This window comes from Cyprinodon tularosa, unplaced genomic scaffold (genome assembly GCF_016077235.1).
Source record: "Cyprinodon tularosa strain WSP-4 unplaced genomic scaffold, ASM1607723v1 ctg26, whole genome shotgun sequence".
NCBI classification, from domain to species: Eukaryota; Metazoa; Chordata; class Actinopteri; order Cyprinodontiformes; family Cyprinodontidae; genus Cyprinodon; species Cyprinodon tularosa.
In genome coordinates this window covers 1,977,226-2,000,908 of record NW_024038961.1, presented here as the reverse complement: position 1 = coordinate 2,000,908, position 23,683 = coordinate 1,977,226, and the positions used below count along the sequence as shown (strand labels likewise).

Here is a 23,683-nt window from a genome sequence, read left to right as displayed (position 1 = left end):
ACAGATTTTTTTTTTCCTGTTTCGCTGCCAAATTGCTCCATTCAGAGCTCTGCTAGATTGGATGGAGAGTGTTTGTGAACACAGATTTTTAAGGGTGCAACAGATTCTCAATTTGATTTAAGTGAAGGCTTTGACTGGGTCATTTCAACACATGTAGAAGCTTTAATCTAAACCAGGGGTTTCCAACTCCATTGTCCTGGTTCTCTTAGATACTAGCCCTTTTTCAGCATACCTGAATCAAAATGCTGACTCATAAACAAGCACCTGCAGAACTTGATGGCATGCTGGTGAAGTAACACAGATAACTGATCCTGTGTCTTTGATCAGAGATGTCTCTGAAAATTGCAGGACAGTGACATTTGAAGCTGGATTTGGAGACCCTCTGTTCCAGTCTTGGGTCTTTGGCAGTCTCTGCAACCCTGCAACATGATGCTGCCATTAGTATGTATTACAGCAGGGATAGTGTGTTAGGGGGAATTTTAAGTGTTTTCCATGTCTTCAACATGTTAGTTTGGTTTTAATTTGACCAGAGCTTCTTTCCACATGTTAGCTATGTCCTCTACAAGTTGGAAAATGCACAACAAATTGTTTTCCTGGATTATTTACAGATTCTCCAACCAAAGTCTTGGATCTCTATAGATTCTCCTGACTTGCTTAAGGATATCCTTGAACCCCTGTCAGTTCAGAGAAATAGTATCATGTCTCGATAGAGGGTCAGCAGTCCCATTTAGGTTTTAGGTGAATGTTTAGGTGAAATTTGCTTAGTGAAAACAATCTATGCTTTGATTCTCGTCTTATAAGCTAACGCTGCTCTAAACTTCTATTAAACTGTATTCATTTGAGATTTTTATTGGTTAAAAGAGAAAACGTAGAAAAAAGCTATTTCCAGATTCCACCCAATTTACATTTAAGTCATATTTGATGCTGTTCATCACAGACATTCTTAGTTATGTTTTGCAAGAAAATGAATGTAAAAATATATTCAGTTGCAGTTTCAGTTGTAAGTTGTACATCCATCATCCAACTTCTATATTATGCAGAATCCTATTTTTTTTTTTGCCATGTGAGCACTGCATGAAATGTTCTCGAGGGTTTTGGGGTACCTGCTAATTACTTCATCCAAAACACATATGTGTAATTCATCATCGCTCTCTGATCATCTCTCTCCTTCCAGGTTCTTGTAACACTCGACAAACTGGAAAGAGTCAGCACCTTCCAGGAGTTTGTGCAGATTTTCAGTCAGTTTGGCAACGAGATGGTTGAGTTCGCTCACCTGACAGGAGACAGACAGAATGTGAGTAGCAATTCATTTATGAGATTCCATTCCATTTTTAATTAAGTCTTAGTTAAGCATCTGTAGGAAGAAACTAAACGTTAAAGTTTAGTTTCCTCATGCAAATGCTCTGCACCAAACTGCACTTTTCATTAATTCATATCCCAGAGATAAGGTGGTAACTCTGGACTTTGAAATCTGCAGCTTCTGCACAATGAAGTGTAGCAAATCCTGAAAAAGTCAATGTCACAACCTTGAAATATTTAGATATTTCAAAAATATCTAAATAAAAAAGGATTGTTCAGACCTTGCTTTTTTTTTCTGAAACGCATAAATCCATATTTATTTGCCTCACCAGCCTTCAGCAGCAAAGCACAGGTCAGTTGTGACTCATTCTCCTCGAAGACTATTTACCTCCTTATTCTGTATTGTTACAAGCTGTACGGCACCTTCTGTTAGCTGTCTTCAGGCCATTTACAAAACAAAACATTCAGTCCAAGCCCCAGAAACGCTTTTCAACTTTCTGGGTTCTAAACTTTATTTTGCCAGAGGACTGCTAATCCTACTTTGATGCATACATTCAGCCCCTGCAGCCTAAGCGCTTTGCCTGCAGAAGTCGATGTGAAACACAGCAGCAGCGATGTTCACACTGAGAGGGTGGATCCAACATCTGTCTGTCTGAATTTCATGACCGGCTCAGGTTTTGATACGCACATCACGTCGCTGCTAATGCTTCCCCTCATCATTTGACACTTTTTTGTCATATTTACTCCTACTCATGCACTCCCCGTTTTCACACAGGAAATAGCATGTCCCTTTTTTAAATAAAAGAGAACATCCTTAGCTATTGAAAACAGATGAGCAAAGAGGCAAACATAATGACAGATAATCACACCGTCTTTGTAATATGTGGCAAAGTGCCTGCAGAGGAGTTGGTTCAGCTGCATCTTTAGAATTTAATCTGCATATCTCTATGTAGAAGACATGCAGAGTGATATAAACAGATCTCCTTTTTATATGCCAGTATTGTTTCTTTTGTGTAAAGATCAACCCACAAAGTTGCACATCTGTAACCTGCCGCCAAATCCAGATTATACCTGGGTGACTGAGCAGGATACTTTTTATGCTTCGTGTCCCTCAGACAGAGTTGTTAAAAAGTCTTCACCGAAAGAAAAGACATTATGTTTTCATTATGTTTGTGTGTGGTTGTGGTGTAGGACTTGAAAGATGAGAAGAAAAAGGCGAGAATGGCAGCAGCCCGAGCAGTGCTGGAGAAATGCACCATGATGCTCCTCACAGCCTCTAAGGTATAAGTGGCCTCAGATCGTTTGTCCTTGTTCATGTCCACCTTAAAAATTGAAGCCTCTCACGCCTTTTCCAACTTCCAAAATGCTTGAATCTGTGCAGTAATTGCATCAAAACACATTAACTAAAAGAGAAACGAATAAGAGAGAAGATTAGGTTGCAGGGGTTGACATTTCACATCCAACTCCCTCCGTAGACTTGCCTGAGGCATCCGGACTGTGAGTCAGCGAGGATCAACAAAGACGCCGTGTTCCACCGAATGCGCTGTGCCCTGGAGCAAGTCATCGAGATAGTCACAGAGGCACGGACCTGTGGGGAGAACAAGGTCCTGCCTACAAGTATCTACAACACCATCAAAGACTTCAAGGTACAAATTCATTTTGTTTAACACATATCTGCCTGCCTGTAAAATAAAGTCTGGAGATTACTCAGTGTCTCATAAATGTCTTTATATCCATTTAACTTTTTCCATTTTTGGCTTTTATGTTCCCACCTTTGCTATGTCACTCTTAAATAAAGTCTGTGCAGCCCATTAAAATAGCATAAGAACACCTCAGACACTTGTTGTATAATGCTAGAGATTCAAAAAATCATGGCAACCAATGAACACAACTGATGAGTCAGGGATAACGTTAAAAAGCATAGGTTGTAAAACAATATCCCAAGTTTTCAACATCAAACAGAAAACTGTTATCTGAAAATAGAAATGGTGCAACTGCAAACCTAACAAGATAAAGCTGTCAACCTGCGGTTGACAGGGTGTCCAAGGAAAGGCAAGGCAAGGCAAGGCAAATTTATTTGTATAGCACAATTCAGTACAAAGACAATGCAAAGTGCTTTACATGATTAAAATAAAACAGAATCAAAGCAAGTAGGGAAAAAAAATGCAGAAACAAGAAAGAACATTAAAAACAGTTGGACTAAAAAAAAAAAGAATTGAACTAATGATGTTTCAGTTGAACTTTTTAACTAGAACAGTCAAAGGCAATCCTAAACAAGTATGTATTTAGTCTTGATTTAAAGGAACTCAGGCTTTCCGCACGATAAGGGAAGCAACCAAGTGGCCCGTTCTGATGCTGGAAGAGCTGCTGAGATCCAGAGTTCAGATGGGAGAATGTGTCAGCAGGAGATTTAGTAGTCCTTTATGAATGAGTAAAATAAAGCTTTTGAGGAATAAATACCGTTAGAGGTTCTGTTTAAACTTCACCACAAGCCATAGGATCCTGGAAGGAAACATGTTAGGTCGCATTGGAGAATCCCCTTCAGCAGCACAACAATGTTAAACACACAGTGCCAGAGCTTCCATTAAGTTGCTGAGATTTCTTGACCTATGTTACAAAGAAAAAGTAAAACTATAAGTGTAAAGATGCAAAACAACCTATAGAGACATACCCTAAAGGACCTCCATAAAAAAAAAAACTTTTTTAGCACAGAATTTTAATCGAATTCTTGCCATAAATTAAATTTTTTAAACATTTTATGAGCTAAAATCCCTGTAAAATGCATTCTAATCTGTGAATGGAAGGTTGCAAAATATGAAAATATTAAAGCTGACCGAGACTGCAGAATAACAGCTCCTGTATTTATTGCGTCTGCCTGAGCAGAAGCATCAGAACTGTAAAGCACACATTCTTCACTTTGTAGTTCTGTCATTACAGTTGTGCAAATCAACATAAACCCCTTCATCACTCTCATTAATCTGCTCTTTCTGCTCACAGAAGAAAGAGCCTGCATAAAAGCACTTTGAGGGCTTCTCCTAAAGAGAAAAAGAAGAAAGTATTTTAATGACAGGCCTAGGACGGCAGTTGCTTATAATTCAGTTCTCACAGCGTTTTAATGGGTGACTTTAGTAAAAAGTTATGTAAACTGATGATCATTCAGCATGTAAGCAGGTGCTCTTAAAGTCATCTTTTTTGAAAAAAAAAATGTATTTCTTTTGTTAAGGGGGCGGGGGGAAGAAAAAAATGCATTAGCTTGGTTCTTGCTTTTACAGTAATTATGAGAAAAGTAAAAGGGTTGAATCTCTTCCCCTCAATATATGGGTTTAAGAAAGTGTTTTTCCTTGCTAATATCTGACTCAAATGCTCTCTTCTATATGAACCCTGCTCCCCACCCTGCAGTGTAGTGTGGAGTGCCTTCGAGAGAACCTGCAGTCTTCAACACCGCAGATCATGGCCGGTCAGCTGGAGGCCCTGGTGGAGCGCACAGAGCACTTTACCGATTCACCCTATACCAGTCACGAGCAGCGGCAGGCCATTCTCGGCATGTGCCAGCTGGCCCGCCAGGACACCCAACAGCTGGTGCACGCCTGGATTGAGGCGGTACGTTGGCTTACAACAATAGCTGTAGATATGTTTTAAAATGAACATAAAATCTGAGGGAGGGAGACAATTTCTTGTCTGTAATACGTTTGTATAATTATTAATTAGAAGGAAAAATGTTTTCAATGGAAGGAAAGGGGATCTTAATAAAAACTTGATAAAAAGATTTAATTTAAGTTGGCAAACAGAATCAGTCAGATGGTGCAAAGGTGTTTAAATTTTTTCTCACGCTAAAAGGTTTGCTGCAGTTCTTGAACAGCAAGCTTTAGATACACTTTTTATATCTCCCAGCTATGCCTGTTAGCAAGATTTGTCTGCACCATCAACACTAAGTCAAATTCCTTGTAAGTGCAAACCTACTTGGCAATAAACATTTTTCTGCTTCTGTAGATTAACTAAGGGGTCAAGTATTTTTTTTGTTTTTTCTGTTAATGTAAAATTGTATTTACTGCCCTCATTTTCAATGACTAACATTGAGCGAGTTTCATTTCCAGACTGAAGTAGATAAACAAATATCTGCCTCTCTTGAAATGTTTTCCCTTAACTTTCCCATTTTCAAGAGAGACTAATAGGAAATGCACCTCAACATCCCACTACAGTCCATTATACGGAAAAAAAATCAAACGGATAGCTGAGTATCAAAAGATGCTGGTAATGTAATGTTTGGCTCTTAGTTTTTTCTTCATTTTTGTGTTTCTTTCACAGTTAAAATGTTTCAGTTAATCAGATAAATTTTGTCATCAAAGATAAACAGACTACCTACTAAACCAGTTGACAGAGAATGATTTCATGTAGGCAAACAAGACGATCCAAACCAACCTGGCTGTCTGTGGAAAATGGTCAGATCCCAATCATCCTTATTAACCAAGTCTGTGTGCACAATCAAGGAAATTGAATTTGATTCAAATTTCTTATTTTTACACATGAACTTGGCCAAAAAATGCAACTGCAATCCTCTCTTATTTATATATCTTATTTATAAATCTCTTATTATTTTGCCACTAATTTTCACAGGGTCATTTTTACCAGTATGTAAACATACAGGATTTAAACTATATAAATATTAGGAATTTTATTTTCAGGGGACTGCAATTTTATGTGTATTTTTACTTTTAAAAACCTCATTACAGCTTTGCAGGTTCTTATACTGAAAGATGTGTTTCATTATTTAGCATAGCCGATTCTGACAGCTGTGTGGTGCTAGGCTGGCTGTAGAAGCAGAAGTTAAAAGTAGTGCATCAGGTATCCTGCCCAGAATTAGTTTGTCCAGTGTTGCTCAGCACGCTTCAGTTCCTCTTAACTACGCAAGGCAGTAAGTCATTTTACTTTTATTGACAGGTTAATAATTTGATTTGGTACTTTGTTATGTGGGTCGTATGAAACAAATCCCAAATGTAACAAAAAAAAAAAAAAACAATGAATAAAGTTAAGGTTGAAGTTTTTGGTAAGTTTGGAAAATCTAGATTCAAGTCATTTTTATTCTCTGAATGCAGGTTGAACTAATTCCCTCTGTGATAACTAAAATTGGGCTCTCTTAACTTGAGGCCGGAGGGTTATTGTTTGTGGTCATGCACCATTTTCTGCATGATATAATCCTATCAAGTATTGCCCTGAGCCATCAGGTCGCTTAGGTAACACCACACTGTTCAATACAATACAAAAACATGGTGGAGCACACTCTTCCTGGGATTACTCTTTGTTGGTATTTGCACATTCTTCTTCTAGTTAGTGGACTGGGAATGGAATATAGGTAAATTATATTTAAAATGTGTATAATTCCAGGAGATTTAGTATATTAGAACAAGTTCCAATTGATTCTCAGTGCCCAAACCTAATTATGAACACTGTTTTACACTGTTTGTAAGTCGACTAACACCACAAGTCATCAACAGATAATAGATTAACTGTACTGGGAAGGAGTTTATTTCCCAAGACAGAAGAGTGTGATTGTGTTGTGGTTACATTTGGGCCAGCATTACAAAGTGCTGCTTCAACATATGACCTTAGCTCCTACCCTAACTACCAATGGAGAAGTGCAACAAAGGAAGGAAATCAATGATTACAATTGAAATGTGTGTTTATGAATAATCTGCAGTCTAAGCAGATTAGATCCAATGGTACATTTTGCTCAAAAAAATACCCAAATACCTCTTAATAGGGATTTCTTTTCCAGCCCTCGTATTAATTGTGTTCAAACTTAAGATCTTTCAGAATTTTTTTTTGGTTTAAGAAGTGGCTTCTACATTGATAGATGGATGCGTCGTATTTCAGGGATGCAGAAGTCACGTGCTATGTTAAAAAATATTCAGAACTCAATCCTAACCCTCCGTTTTGGAAACATCTCACATCTTCCATAATCTACCAATAAATTAACATGATGATGTTGTCTATATAGTCCTCCTGTCGATAACTCACAGTAATGTGGATATAACAAGGCCTCTTTCTGTGTTGTTGTTGACATTACACAGGGATAATAAGCTGCAGAGTTGATGCACATGTTGAACCATAATGAGTTTTCTATCAGCTAGGAAGCTGAGGATTCAGAGTGTTTCTGGGAGACGAGAAGAAAAGCAAGCCTTGCACACCTCAGGGCTTTAGGAATGGAAAATTCAAGCTGTTTCTAGAAACAAATATTTTACGTACTCAGAGGTGCTTATATACATTTTGCAGTAATCAACACAGGGTTCCTAAAGACTGCAAAAGTCTAGTTTGGTATTGAAGGGGTTTAAGTTTCCCGGTTTATTTTTTATTTTTTTCCTATTTCAAGATCAAGTTGATGTATGCAGTATGTAGATTATTTACTTATATAAAAATGATGTTTTTTTTCTTCTTCTACACTTTAGTCATTTTGGTTTTTTACTTATTGTAATAACCAACAGATAAAACCACAGTTATTCACAAATCAAAATTAGTATAATTTTTTTGGCTGCTAACTTCTATTAGATTAGAGGTTTGAAGTGGAAATCTTTTATATCTTTTGTCTTGTATCGACCACATACATAATTTATCGTACTGTTCTGGTGTTATACCTAAGTTAATCCATTTTTATCAAGCTAAACCAGTATTTTATTCTGTGGCAGATCTCTGTCCGTGCAGCCTGCTGATGGAAATCACCAGAAAAAGAGCATCCTTTCACACTCTTCATTTGGCTCATTGCTTTTTTTTCTACCATCGCTCCTGGAACCACAGGGCATGATAACTCACCTGAATAATGTTTTTTTATTCCCAAAGCTCAGTCTGCCAACATGGAAACATGATATACTCTTCTGTTGCATTCAGCAGGAGCCTCCTTGGCCTTGAAAAAGCAATATGCTTGAAAAAGGTTGTGAGCTCCTATGCTTATTTTCTCTGTCAACATTTTACAGTCTGCAAAGTGAGCCTGCAGCTGCATAATTGTACTGTAGTGCCTCATCTAATCCTCACAATTGAAGGTCGTGTGGAGACTTGAAAAGTCTCCAGGTTTTGCAGCGCTTATATGATAGGACAGCATTTTTCAAATAATTATTCTGCCCAGGTTTTAGATGGTCAATGATGGTGTTAGCTTCCGTTATTTACTCTAAAATTTAAATATTTATATAGCATTTGTGGGTTATATAATTTGGTTTTATTGTACACAATTACAAAAAAAAAAAAATCCTTCAGGCCTTTTGCATCTTCACCAGATTGCTCACAAATGTCACAAAAAAAGGTCTGCCATTTCATTATATTTGTATTGCTCTCTTAGATTAACATGCAGGTAACCCTGTTTGTGTTTGTGGCACATGTTTATCCTTTTTTCTGTCTATCATCACAGCAGCAGTCTGTACATGCCAAAGAGGCCACAGAAGAGCTGGAGGTGGCAATCCTGAAGACCTGCCAGAGCATCAGTGACCTGAAACGAGAGGTGAGCCGCAGTCTGTCTCCAGAGCTAAAGAACTTCCCAAACAGAGACGTGAGCTGTTCAGCACCTGTAGCTCGGCTTTCTCCTTTTAATATTTCCACACTTCACCTCATCTGCTCCTGTCAACTCCATTTGTCACTTCTGCCAATCTCTGTCTCGGGCCTTGCTTAAAACACCAGCAAGTCGACTTCATCATGCAAAATCATTCATCCCTTTTTCTCTCCCTCCCCCTCCACAAGCTCCATAAGGTCGCAGTGGTCCGTGCCTCCGACTTGCTGAAAGCTCACGCCGAGCATCTGCCTCTGAGGGCCCTCAAAGCCGCTGGTGCCGAAGGGAACCTGGAGGCAGTGGCGGAGTATTCGCGGACGCTCACTGAGCAGAAGGAGCAGCTGGTAGAGGTGGGTGGTTTTCAGCAGCATAGGGGAAACTTTCACAGAAGTCAGTAGTATATTTTTCTTACTCATTGCTTTGATTCTATAAGAATATGTATAAGATTTTTTGTTAGGTCCTGAAACTCCAAACATAAGTACATACAGATATATTCTCCACATTTATTGTCCTTCCTTGTAAAAATAAATGCATAAAATAATCAAATCCGCCTGTTTCTCTTAAGTATAATATATTTTTCATAAACTCGGCAGTACACCAAACTAATAATATCCTTAAACACTTTCGGAAAGATAAATGCATCTGAAACATTTTTTGTCTTTGTGTTGATTGCATTGCACACAATTTATCATTCACAGTTTTTAAATTGTAACATAGTTAGAATTTCTTTCAGTCTCATTTACATGTAGTTACAATGAACTAAACTGCTTACGTTCTTTTTTTATACAGCTTCAGAACTGAAATAGTGTTTACATACAGTGACTGTAATTTACCAATAAATGACACAAATGAAGAGTTTATCAGTTGTAGTTGTGTTTCCAGACCTGCAGGCTACTGTGCCATGTGTCGGGGACGGAGCCTTTAGAGATTACCTGCATACATGCAGAGGAGACCTTTCATGTCATTGGTCCACAGGTAGTGTAACACATTTTTCTACACATAATGCTGCTTTTATACATTTTAACTTCACATTTGGTTTTAGAAAGAGTAGACTGTAATTTGTTTTTCTACCTTTAAAAACAACTATTAATTATTACTTATTTCAGTTTTTCCTTGGATGATATGCTCAAATGGTTACTTTTGAAATGAAATGCGATGGTGATAGGGAAAAGAAGCTGAGATATTTTCCATCTCCATCCAATACCTTCTCCGCCTCGAATCCGTTTACACTGCGCTGTTCACCCGTTCCGTATCTAATTATATTTGCTCTTGAAAACCACTTGTGGCAGTAATTATCCAGCAGTATGTAATGTTCCTGTCCCATGGTGCTAATGTCAGGCCCCACGCGACACTACCGTAATGACTCAGCTACTAAGTTCAAGGGTCTTATAATCAATAATGCTGTAGTACAGGCTATTGCTGGTGATATCTCTGTCTGTGTCTGTAGAGTCTAATGCAGGGGTGGCCCACAGGGTAATTTGCAATTAGATACAAAACAGTAGGTGACGGATGTGTGGGATGTGTGCAGATTATGGGTGTAACTATACGTGCAGCTAGGGAGACGTGACGGTGCACATTATGGGCTCAGGAGAATGAGATGAGATTTTAATATTGGGAAATAAGAATCTCAAGTTTTGTGTTTATTTGTTAGTTGTTTCTTCAGGGTTGGGCCAAGGTTGTTTTGGGGTTTTAACTAGAGCCTGATACAAACATTGCCACCACTATATGCAATTACATACAGATTTGGTGGAATAAATAAACAATAATGGATAATTGTTTTTTGTTTTTTGTTTTTCTGAGAGGTAATTGAGAACAAACTGAGCACAGGTCAGAATAAACCCCAGGCATCAGATGCTACTATATCACCACACAAATCACACAATTAACAATAGTTTTTACACTTTTTAAAAGTAAAAATGCAGTTTTCTTTAAATCTTAGATTTATAATTAGATTGACTAACAATTCTTTAATATATGTATTATTAAAACATCAAATAAAATGTAACAGAAGCTAATAGATCAGGGCCTCTAAGGAGCAGTTAAGTATTGTTATGCCTCAAGCCAGCTCTGGGTTTTCCAAATCATAACATTTATTTTAATGATTACCAAATGTACATATGTCATGGCTCAAAACTCACGACTCAGAATTTGAAGCAGACACACCAGTGTGATTCAAAAAAACATTTATTGGCGTATGTCGGATCTGCAACTCAGCAACAAAGGCGTCAAAGACCAGAATCTCTGTAGAGGGAAAACTCAGATTAGTGACCACAAAAATCTGATGGAGGGCAATTAAGAGGGTGTGAGTCACTATCCTGGTTTTAGAGTCCAGTCTGTGTCCAGAAGAAGGAGTAGAATCCAATGGCTAAAAACTGCATGTGGTGTACGCCACCCAGAGAGTTCTGGAAGCAAGAGCCTGAAGCCCATTGAACTGGCTGATGAGCAGATCCAAACAGACGAAGGAAGGCAGGAGATTTCAGAAGATGAAGCCCAGGCCGGTGTCGAAAAGGTTAACAGGAGTCCATGCCAGAACATCAGAGATCCGAAGAGGTGCTGAGGGGAAATCTAAGGCGAGGTCAGAAGACAGATCCAGGTTCAGTCCACTGGCAGAAACCAACATAAGTCCGGAGACAGATCAGGCAGACAAATCCAAAACAGGAACAGCAAGGCTCAAAGGTCCAAGAACAGAAGTGGTCAGGATCAGGCAATCACAACAATAGGTACGCTAGAAAACTCAAACAAAAAGGCTGGAACAGTCGGGCATCACTGACTGTGAGCCAGCAGATTAAATAACGGCAGGAGCAGGTGTATACAATGAGCAGTGATTACAAACTGGGCGGAGCAAGACAGGTGAATGGAATAACCCATTAAACCAGTCATTTGTGCCAACATCATGACAACATAAAATATATGAATGATCTAAAGATTTAAGATTTGAATCTATAGTTGTATATCTTTGTCAAATTCGATTTTTGTCTACCACCAATATTGCAATATACTAGGTACCTAAAATAAAGCCAGTGTGCTGGGAGCTTCTTTGGTGCTAAAATAGTGTTTGGGGTTAGAATATGCTTCGAGAGAAAAAGACCTTTAGATTGAAATTAAATCATCTGCAGCATTTTCATAATGCAAATTTTGTGGCATATGGTAGGCTATTGTCAGACCCAGAAAAATGCATCAGGGTAGCAGACATTTCTGTACAATGTCAAATCTTTCAGATATATATTTCCTGCATTGTGCTAGCTTAGTTTTTTTTATACTTCTTATGTCTTCTTGATGACCAGGTAAGTCTTAAGTTTTGACTCTTACTTGGCAGATAGGGATCTCTGGATTTTGTAAACTCTGACCACAAAATACTAATTGGTCCATCTAGACGTCTACTTAAAGAGTAATATATCTGATGACATAAGAGTTAATAATAAAAAAAAGTATCATTCCATCTTGCCTTGAACTATGATGATTTCAAAAACTGAACAAAGAAAATCAACTGCAGTAAAAATTTTGCAAAAAAAACCTACTCATTTAGACAAATATTAGAATTTACACATTTGTTCAAATGTGATCAGTTTACGATCTGATTTCTTTCTTTCTTTTCTTAGATCATCTCAGCTGCCCAGACGTTGGCCGTTCATCCATCTAGTAAAATTGCAAAAGAAAACCTGGAGGTGTTCTGTGAGGCCTGGGACTCACAGCTCTGTGACATGGCTCTGCTGCTGAAAGAGATCAACAATGTCTTTGAAGGAAGACGAGGTAAGTTTATGTTCATCATCAGTTTGAAACTCAACAAATGTGCCGCTTGCTATGTCCTTCAGGCACCAGATACCTGCCTATAAATGCTCTAAATAAATGATTCAATTCTTAAATCTCAACATCTTGATCTATAGTTGATTGACCTTTGTCTATCTTTCTTATCTACTAGTTTTATCCATGGGTTGCACCTTTGACTAAATCTGTTCACTACAACCAACGGCGTTGCAGTTAGATTCTCTCTTTGCTTAAAAGAAAAAAAATATGTCAAAGTCCAGATGAATCATTTTTGCCCTTGAGATCTTTCAGAAATGTTATAGAAAGTTAAAGCATTCTGAGCAAAATGAACATAGCTTTTCAATATGAATCATCACATGATTCAGTTTAATTCATTTTATTTATACAGTGCCTATTCACAACACAAGTCATCTCAAGGCGCTTTACAAAGCCACTTCTATCAAAACACACAGCCAGTTTGGCTGATGCAGGAAGTACTTTGCATCAAAGCTGTAACCATTGCCCATAAATCTCCTATCCATTCGTCTCTTCTCTGCATATCTATATTTTTTGTTCTGGATTTCATCTGCATCACCTAAACCACACATAAGTTCTAAAGTCAAATCTTTTCTTCTTTATGGTGCTAAAAAGTCTAGTCCACTTTTCTTTGGTTTTTACTTTTTTTTTTTTTTTTAACAATTAAATGTTTTAGATGATTAAATAAATGTTAATGTCAGTGAAATCTAAAGAAGGTCAAATACTGACAGTCCTTCTGACCCTAAAGCTGCAAATCTACCTAAATGCTGTGTTTTGTAGCAGGAGGCACAACTTGCAGAAGGTGTAGTATTTTACTCATCAATCCGTTTTTTTCCCCCAACATTGTTCTTCATTATGCTTTTTAAGTATTATTATTGTTTAATTTTCTTTTTTATTATTCATATTTTTGTTGAAAGTGTTTTTATTTGTTTTGTAACAAAAACAAACTTATTTAACTTGAGCTTTACTGAGCCACATAAGGCCTGCAGTGCTTCACCCCCATAGGGTTCTGTTTGCACTTCATGGATGAGTCGGCGAAGTGCTGATGGAGGGATGCTCTCTCAATTAAGGATCAAAGCTTTCATTGTTGTTTTATTGGGTCCAAATTTCTTGGACCCTTCCTTGGCTGATAAATGTTAATGACTTTATTTCTTATCTGTTCTTAAAAGTCTTAAGTAGCGGATATAATGCATATTTAAAAAAAAAAAAAACATTAGCTTACTTATTGTTGTCTACCAATCTACCCTCTAATAGGGTGGATGGTAATTACATTTAAATGTGGCTTGTAAATAAACAAAAATACAATAAATCATAGTTTTCCGTTTAATTTAAACAGGGTCATTACATTTTTTTTTTTACAAAGGGCAAGGTTAGTTTGACTGCTATTTTCCTCTTAAAGGAATAGTACACCCAAAACATGATTAGCCTTCATTTTCTACTCACCTCCATGCTGAACAACACTCTGGAGTACTTTTTTGATATCTCAAATGCATCTGGAGATCTGGGAGGCTTCTTGCTGTCTGCTGACATTCAAATAATGGAGGTCCATGGCGCCCGAGACAGAAAGGTCCATAAAAGTCCACAAAAACGTGTCAATATTCCTCCATACTGCTCGTCCAATGTAATCCAAGTGTCCTGAGTGGGTAGCATCCAGAATTTACTCGAAACGAAGTCATTTAGAATGTTTTTAGAGCATAAACAGTAGTGTATAGGATTTCCTAATAGCGCCCCCATGCGCGCTCACGATTCTACGGAAGCCGGCAGACCAAACCAGCGCATTCAGCTCGGCAAAGAACTCATGCTCTTCCTCAACACTGAAGTCCTCAGACATTTTTCTTTCGTTGTTTCTTTCTTTGCACAGGTAAACAGCACATTTCTTCTTCTACGCTTGCATTATCGGCAGACCAGACGCTGAATGCGCACTTTCTTCCGGTTTGGTCTGCCGGCTTCCGTAGAATCGTGAGCGCGCATGGGGGCGCTATTAGGAAATCCTATACACTACTGTTTATGCTCTAAAAACATTCTAAATGACTTCGTTTCGAGTAAATTCTGGATGCTACCCACTCAGGACACTTGGATTACATTGGACGAGCAGTATGGAGGAATATTGACACGTTTTTGTGGACTTTTATGGACCTTTCTGTCTCGGGCGCCATGGACCTCCATTATTTGAATGTCAGCAGACAGCAAGAAGCCTCCCAGATCTCCAGATGCATTTGAGATATCAAAAAAATACTCCAGAGTGTTGTTCAGCATGGAGGTGAGTAGAAAATGAAGGCTAATCATGTTTTGGGTGTACTATTCCTTTAATAAGAGTCATTATAAATGCTTTCTGGATTTACTGTAATTACTATGTATTTACTGTATTTTTGTATTCTGATTATATTTGTTCTGTCTCTTATAATCATTTCTGTAATTGTATAAAACAAGGGATAAAAAAGAATCTGTATATGCATCAAAAATACGTCTGTTGCACTGTATAAATATATTGAAACCTGCACATAAAACTATAGGCACAAGAAGCATGATTATGTTATGCCTTGAAATGTGGTGAGAGTTTTGACATGAATTATGCTATATTATTTGACCTCTGCCCCAGACGTGTCAATGATCATGTCCATCATGAAGCCAGAATTGTGTCTTTAAAGGTTTAATGGATGCTATAAAGATTTTTTTTCCTGTTGGTTTTATTACAAAGTTGGCTATAAACTTTATTAAGCTGGATAGAAATATAAAAGATAGTGATACAAATATATTAGATTTCATCTATATAGTTATATCTGTAAAAGTTTCTTTATCACACACTGCAGTCTTCTGTAAAAATGAGGACATAAGATAACATTATATCTCCTCTTCCAGGTGACAAAAAGCCGTATTTGTCTTTACCAAGACCAGGGGTGTGTATCACATTATCCATCCTCAAAAATGTTACATATATGCAGTTCTTTGTTGCCTTTTGATACATAATATATTTTTTTTTCCCCCACAGAAACACTCAACTAACTTGAAGAATGCAAAGGCTGTCAAGCTGGATGCAGAGGTAGCACTTACTGCATGCTACAATTAATCACATGATGTCTGTATTTTAGCAGAAGTATTTTCACCACCAGGAGGGCTTTTTCTCATTCTCTTGGAGATGAGTGATGTTTCTTTCATAATATGCAGTGATTTTGCCTTTCTTCATTTTAACAGAGGAAGCCCCAGTGAGTTTATCAGAGGCCATCTAAGTGTCCAAACAAGTGTGAATGTGTTTTTCCACATCAACCTCCATTACACTGTTTATATCTCTGTTGGTGCAGGAGCAGACGAGCATGGCCAAGCTTGGACTGGAGCTCCGACTGCTCTCGTCTGATGTGGACTCCGAGGTGGATAAATGGGAGGAGCAGGAACACGACATTGTGCGGCAGAGCCAAAGCCTCGCCAGCATGGCATACAACATGTACCTGTTCACAAGGTACCGCAAATTTCACATGTACAGTATGCAGCAGTTTGCACAATTATTGGGATCTCTAGAAAAGATGTCTGTAAAAAAAAAACTTCTAATGTGGTAGTGCAGTAAATCTGAAAAATCCAGTTCCTTGGTAAAGGTGTTTTTTTTTTTTTTTTTTAGTAGGACAAACAAAGCATATTTATGAAAGCATTTTTTTTTTATATAATTAGTGTTACATTAGTTGGTCCAATCTAACAATTGTTAAAAGGGAGATTAGCTTGGACACTTTTTATCAAATGTATGCTTGTTTCTGTTAAAGTAATCAGAGTGTATTGACATCATTGCTTTCAGTGCTTTTTACCATAATCAGGGGCGGATTTAGGAAATTTGGGGCCCTAGGCAAAGACAGTCAGGGGGCCCTCTGAATCAAGAAGACAACACATAAAACAGAAAATTTATACAGATACAGAAATTTTAATAGAATCGACATACATTATTTGTTCTATGTTTTCTCCCTCTCTTCTTGTCTCTTTTCTTGTTTTCCTCTCTTTGTTTTGTACTCAGCTGACTTTTCATGCTGTCTCAAAAGGAATTTTTCCAAGCAATAAGCTCACTTATCTAATTGCTCCTTCCTGTGTATCCAAAAAGGCAATGGTAAAAGTAAATAAAACATTCTTTCTTTTCACTGTAAACAAGACACAATCTGCTTATCTGTTCTCCATTCTTCATTCGTATAAAATAATAGCTGCATGAATCATGGCAGCAGACAAGAGAGAGGAGAGCAGGAGGCGGGGTTACCAATCTACTTGTTCTGGAGATCAGTTAAGACACACTTAATATTATAGGCATTCTGATGGCATTTTACTGACAGGATTTTTATCAAAAACATCATTAATGTGCACAAATAAGGAATAGTTGTATTAACCATACATATAAACAGAGCTTTTTTGTGGCCCCCAGGAACTTTGGGCCCTAGACGACTGCCTAGTATTGCCTAATGGTAAATCTCCCCCGTTTCTAAAATCCCTATTTTAAAAATATGATAGTATTAAGTCTTGTTTATTGACTAGGTTGACAGAGATTTGTCGAGGAGGCTGCACACTATCTGGTGCACAGCGTCAGAGGGCATGAAGCTACAGGACACTGATTTCCGTCCAGGAAAAAAAAACAGCACATCAAAAGCCAACCATGCATTTTAAAGACATTTCAGGACTCCTTTCGATAATATCCTTTATTCCTCACATTAAGACCCATGTAATGACATACTTAAATCCACCAGCATAGATAGGAAACAGTAGCTATTTTCATATGAGCAAAATTTCCCTAGTCTGATCTTAACCTTCGTTGATTGAAATTCAAAATCTCTTTTTACGTGGACACTAAATAAAATTATCCGATCAGATTAGATTATTTAAGCAAGTTCAGAACTGTCTAATTTCCATAAAAGCTTAAGTAGTAGATGAAGAAGACGAAGAAGTGCTTGTCCATTCATCCTCAAGTTTAGCTCCTCTTTGTGCCTTCACCTCACATTCCATTTTCTTCACTTCTTCAGTCATGTCTGTTGATGTATTTCTTTTCCATTATGGAGCTTTGTTGCATCTTTGTATCCATACTTTGTTTTTGGTGGTCCTTTTAGACCACCAAAAACATTTCCCCCTGTAGCTCCTACACAGCGTTAGAGGGCAGGATGGCATGGTCATCCCCACATTATCTTTAGTGTCATCCCCTCCAGTGAATGAAGATTAGGAGCAAAGAGGAAAAACACCAAGCTGAAGTTGCACACGTGCACAGTGGACATTATTTTACTACAAAGATCCTAATAGGGGTGTATGTGGACGGCAGTTGGAAAAAACTCCTCTTTCTTTCAGAAATTTATTATATTTCCGATCTTTCCGAATCGGATTAGGATCAGGCCTTAATTTGAATATTGGTTTCCATGTGAATTTAGCTACGGTGGTCATAGCTTTAGGCTTATTTGACCTTTGGCAGAGATGGAGAATCTGGAGTCAACAAGTCAGTTCTATGTCATGTTTTTGTTCTACCCAGCCACTGAACCTGGTGAGTTCAATTTACATAGATAAACCAGATTGGAATCACCTGGCTCAGTGGCTGGGTAGAACATAAACATGACATAGAAATGACTTGCTGACTCCAGATCCCCCATCTCTGGATTGAGGCACATTCTTCCTTTAAAGGTTCTTCTATTTTGTGTTTAAAACAAATATTTATTGACTTTTGACATATTTCCATGTTGAGACTTTCTGGTAATACACAAAAACATAATTTTCTGTTAATGTAATGATATTACAGCAGGAGCTGAATCCATTCTAATCTGTTGTTTAAATATATTATTCATATATTTTTGGTGGAAATCAAGAAGGGTGGGGCTGGTTCTGGAGTTTGCTGAGCAGGTTCTATCATTTCCAAGCTGTACATTGTAAAAACTCCTCTAAGCAGTCACATGAATCTCTTTAGAGGCTTAGTGTTAATGAGATTCTCAAGCCCCAAGGTATCAATATTTACAAAGAATACATTGAGGATTGGAAAATGTTCGCACATTATTAGCATTGTAGTGATTTGTTTACACTTTTTGTTGATGTCACTGAATGCAGTTTGTCCTTGTCCGTCTTCCTGATCAATGTTATTATTTTCATTAATGATTCCCCAGAGGGGAGGGGCTGTTGAAGACAACACTGGATCTTTTTCATCAAGCTGAGGTAATAACATCCACATCCTCTAATCTCCCCCAGCTCCCCTCTCTTTCCTATTTTCGTATTTCACCCCCCCCTCAATTTATTGAAGTTTTAGATGAATGCATGTGTTGTTCCACCAAACTAAAACCAAAGATCAATAGGTCAGCAGATGCATAGCTTTTTATCCATTAACCCTTTTTCAGATCTGACAGCAGATTACAAAACGATATCAGTGTTGCTGGAAATGTGATGGAGAAGCTTCCTGGTTGTGGCGGATAGACGGGATACAGCTCTGTGAGAGGCTGTATCATATTGAGCTTAGATCATCCCCTGTAACGTAGAGTCATTTGTAAAAATAACAGGACAATATATCACATGGGATTAATTCAGTTTGGAATGAAAAAAACATTACAAAAAGGAAAAATGAGGAAGGAAAGGAATGCATACAGATAAGAAAAACGAATCTGTTTAAAATGCAGCAAATGGTGCTAATATTGAAACAGTTTTTTGGGGAAAAGTACATAAATTTATTATTTTCTTCCATGTTTTTAACTTATTTTTAAGGTTCTGTCTGAAGAGGGGCTTCAGCTTTGTTCATCTCTGCGCACATTTTCCTCTCAGGTAAATATGAGTTCATATTTTCCACTTGATCCTTAGGCACACTATTAAATGGTAATTATTAGCTATCATCTAATTTCTCATCATTTGCTCTATAAAATAATATTTTTCTTAAATAGATGTACATTATTGTCACTTTATCTATCTATAAAACTTAAATTAAGTACTATATATTATAGTATATTAAAGAAACTCAGCACTTTTCACATTTATTGCAGCTTGAAACATCATACCCCTCTTTTTCCTCCTTTATTCAATCAGAAAACAATAAGAATCACTGCTGCCAAAATGAGTCTAAAACCCTTTAAATCAGTTGCAACTAGAACATTTTATTTTTGTAATTTCTGTTTTGTAACTTAAAATATTTAATTACTCTCTTGAGGTGAAACTGGCTAATTTCTACTAACCACTCTACAAAAAGGGATAAAAAAGCATCAAAAGTAGATGTGTTGATCTTCATAAGTTCGGGAGAGGTCAACAGAATGGATGTTAGACAAAACTTACCCTTAAAGGAGAATTCCGGTTTTTAACACTTTTAGCCCATTTTCTGTAGTGTCCAGGATGAAATCGAATGATCGACACCAAAATTTTGACAATTGGTCCTGTCTCTGCTTTTTGGCTCATGCAGAATCCCCCCCTGGCTGCTTCAGAATGGCTTCCATAGTGCATGTCCGATAATGTCCTTAAAACAACCTTAAACGTTCTTTTTTTTAAATATGCTACTCACCGGGTCGTCAGCGCTGTTCAATGACGTTCCAAAAAAAGTTTCGTGAAGAAAAACCGTTCCTGTCTTGTTTTATTAAGCATTTTGTAAATCCCAGAACTATTTTTTCCGATACATCACAACCGCTTATAAACTTCCGCTTCCCGTTCGAATCTGAAGCGTTGCACACTCCAGACCACTAGTTGGCGACAATGTCTCTATACTTTGGGAATTTAGGACCACTGTGTAGGACATAGCAATATGTCCTCATCAAGAATCCACCTTTCGTATTCCATTTTCAGAGTTTTTTTAAAGTGTTTAACAGAGACGTTAGCACCTCGACGTCGGAGTACACAGAGTGAAGCGAAAAGACTACAACTAAGTGTAAACAGGCCCCATTTCCGTTTCCGGTGGCGGAGGGATATTGAATATTCCAACAGAACTCAATGGGATTTACAAAATGCTAAATAAAACACTACAGGAACGTTTTTTCTTTACGAAACTTTTTTTGGAACGTCATTGAACAGCGCTGACGACCCGGTGAGTAGCATATTTTAAAAAAAGAACGTTTAAGGTTGTTTTAAGGACATTATCGGACATGCACAATGGAAGCCATTCTGAAGCAGCCAGGGGGGGATTCTGCATGAGCCAAAAAGCAGAGACAGGACCAATTGTCAAAATTTTGGTGTCGATCATTCGATTTCATCCTGGACACTAGAGAAAATGGGCTAAAAGTGTTAAAAACCGGAATTCTCCTTTAACTATGATTAAATTGTTAGTAACAGGTCAAAGGTTTAAAACAGGTAAAGTTAGGCTGCATGACAACCTAGTTTATCTCACCACCATGATGAGTCATTGCAAAGTTAAAAATGTTCCACCCTTTTTCTTGAACTGACATACGGACTTCAGTGTGAGATTGTGGTACTTTAGTGAAAGATGCATGAATTTAAAGCTTAAATAGAAAACCATATACTTATAGTTTCTAGTTTAATAATATGTACAAAATTAAATACATCACAAGTGAAAACATTTCCCGCATTTTGTGGTTTATAGCATAAACAACAAAGATTGTCCGGTTGATTTTTGTCTAACCTATTTACTTTCCAGATCAAAATTTAAAACAAAATCCCTCAGATAATTAACCATCCCTTTTCCCGATCCAAAGCCTTTCCTACAATTGGCAGCAGTACAATAAACCATTGTAATGACTTTTTAACGATCCTTTCAGAGTGCTTAGAAAACGATGCGTGAAGTAGTGGTTCTTAAAACCGGCATGAGGACGTTTGACTACACTGACGTCACAGCTGTGTTTCATCACGTGACTGCTCTCACCGGACTCGTAGATCGCTAGAAACAACCAGCATACTGTAAAATTCTCTCAATTTTTATAACTTGGAGCATTTTTAGCCCGATTTAAACCAGCAACATAGAGAAAAGAAAGGATAATCTACCATCACATACAAGTGCTCTAAACGCACTCCTTTCTATTTGAACTTAAAAGATTTTGCACATCTTTAGTGGGAGCGAAAAAGTAATGGATACGTTAGTGCTTAAAAGCTTTGTTTTTGTTCTCAATGCTGATCGTTAAAACAATTGAGGAAACCAGGTCTTAAATAGTGGGGTTTATAAAGACTTTCTAAAAATGTTTCTTTTTTTTTTTTGACTTCATTTCCAAAACAAAAAGAACAGATAAAAATTGTAACCATGAAAAACTCTAATAATAAAAAGCAGCTGACTAAGTCTCATTCTTATTGAACATATTAAAAAAGGAACTACATGAAATATTATTATCAAACACTTATGAAAGAAGGAAGCTTGATAACTTGAAAATACATGAATTGTTGTCTGTGCAAGATTGTGCTTCTAACCACTCATAGGTTAGGTAGGGATTTGTTTAGTAATGCTAAGAAGGGCATTAACACACTTGTGTTAGTGTGGGCTCAATGTAGCCAATCTAAGCTTTAGAGGGCTGGCTTTCAAAGTAATTAAAACAAAACATAATAACAAAAAAATTATATTTAAAATGATCTTCAGCAGGAGCTTAAGATTAGGGTCATGGCAAGGAGACCTTCAAAACGTTCAGCTAAAAGCTTGAAGCTCATCAAAAGCAGATAATCAAAATAGCTGCAGAAACATGCAGAAGGGTGATCTGTAATTATAGGAAGGCTCCAGTTCCTTTAATTCCAAATATGACTTTGCTATTTATTACAGAAAATAGTATAAATTTAACATCCCATTTTGTATTTTTCTAAAATAAATATAAAAACAGATTTTTTTAGATACGTTTTACTAAAAAAAAAAAATTAATTAACAGATTAATTTATAAATGTTACCTGATTTATTTACGTATTATTAACAGCAAAAGTTGGTAAAGTGAACCTGATTTTATTTCTAAATCTACAATGGATATGATTTTGGGGCTGAGTTGCATAAAACTTTCATCCTCTCTCATAAGTTATTACTTTATCTTTTGATGGCGGTGGAAATCCAGAACAGGTATTACATTTTTCTTTTGGATATTTTAGTTGTAAATCTGTCTTAAACACACACTTATACCAGCTGAAGCTTTTACTGTGAGTATAAGTGTCAAATGTAAGACCCAATCCTTACAAGTCCCAACTAGACAAAAATTTCAACCTTGAATTATATCAAACAATGCATTAAAAAAAAAACAACAAAAAAAAAATCTACATAGATTACTCAATTACTCAGATTACACAATAACATATATAGATTACTTATATTATATGCATAGATACTCAGATTACATGCAATGAATGCAGGTGATACTGGGGTGAGTCCAATTTCACTTTACCTTTAAACTTCATTTCAGAAAACAATAGTGACATTTTTTGAAGCATACTGAAATGTAATAATAAACCTATGTTGAAATGTTTATTCTATTATTTAGCTAAAATAAATATATCCCTGTCAAGCTCTGCAAACATTTATGGTTTTACAAGCAAGAAGTTGACAGAGTGTGTCTTGTTACCAGTGCATTCTAAACAGATAAACGTACAAACAAACGTCATCCTCATTTCACTAATCACACCAATAAAAAACAAAACAAAACAGACTTTGTACTGGCAGCAGCAGAGCAATTACAGCAGAAGATAAATACTGTTGCTTTGAAAAAACACTATTAAAAAAACAGCAAAGTATAGGTAATTCTGACTGAGTTTATCCAGATCTATCCAGCAACCCATACTCAAGATTACAGAGATTACTTGATTATATAGATTAAGCAATTATATAGAGTACTCGATCACTTGAATTACTTGATTACTCATAACACTCGATTAATCAGATTACTTGATACTCAATTACTTGAATACTTCAACACAGGCAAGTGCGTAAAACCCTGTAGTGACATATGTAGCCATACCAGGTGGCAACTTGCTTGTTCATGCTTGATGGCAACTGGCATAGCCACACCTAGTGAGAACTGTTGTGGGAACCTGCGGGGCCACACTTGGTGGCAACTGACACTACCACATCTATTGGCAGCCATCCTTGCCATACCTGGTTGCAACTGGTGTCGCTTCACCTTATGGGGAACAGCGCGACAACACCTGGTAGTGCCTGGCATCTACACACTTGGTGGCAACTGTCATTGCTACACCTAGTGGAGA

General features: G+C 37.2%; 1 protein-coding gene across 2 annotated transcripts in view; it reads left to right on the top strand.

Moving 5' to 3' along the window:
• The window catches only part of ctnnal1 (catenin (cadherin-associated protein), alpha-like 1), a 105,206-nt gene that overhangs the window by 72,118 nt on the left and 9,405 nt on the right, over nucleotides 1-23,683 (top strand). The window contains exons 4-16 of one of the 2 annotated variants that reach the window (XM_038288732.1): nucleotides 1,175-1,294; nucleotides 2,491-2,580; nucleotides 2,775-2,945; nucleotides 4,699-4,899; nucleotides 8,696-8,782; nucleotides 9,019-9,177; nucleotides 9,710-9,802; nucleotides 12,427-12,577; nucleotides 15,467-15,504; nucleotides 15,597-15,647; nucleotides 15,907-16,061; nucleotides 18,706-18,754; nucleotides 19,295-19,351. In XM_038288732.1, the coding sequence (XP_038144660.1) occupies nucleotides 1,175-1,294; nucleotides 2,491-2,580; nucleotides 2,775-2,945; nucleotides 4,699-4,899; nucleotides 8,696-8,782; nucleotides 9,019-9,177; nucleotides 9,710-9,802; nucleotides 12,427-12,577; nucleotides 15,467-15,504; nucleotides 15,597-15,647; nucleotides 15,907-16,061; nucleotides 18,706-18,754; nucleotides 19,295-19,351 (1,422 nt within the window). Of the gene's footprint in view, nucleotides 1-1,174; nucleotides 1,295-2,490; nucleotides 2,581-2,774; nucleotides 2,946-4,698; nucleotides 4,900-8,692; nucleotides 8,783-9,018; nucleotides 9,178-9,709; nucleotides 9,803-12,426; nucleotides 12,578-15,466; nucleotides 15,505-15,596; nucleotides 15,648-15,906; nucleotides 16,062-18,705; nucleotides 18,755-19,294; nucleotides 19,352-23,683 lie in introns of both variants that reach the window. The other variant, XM_038288731.1, reaches the window with a different exon arrangement.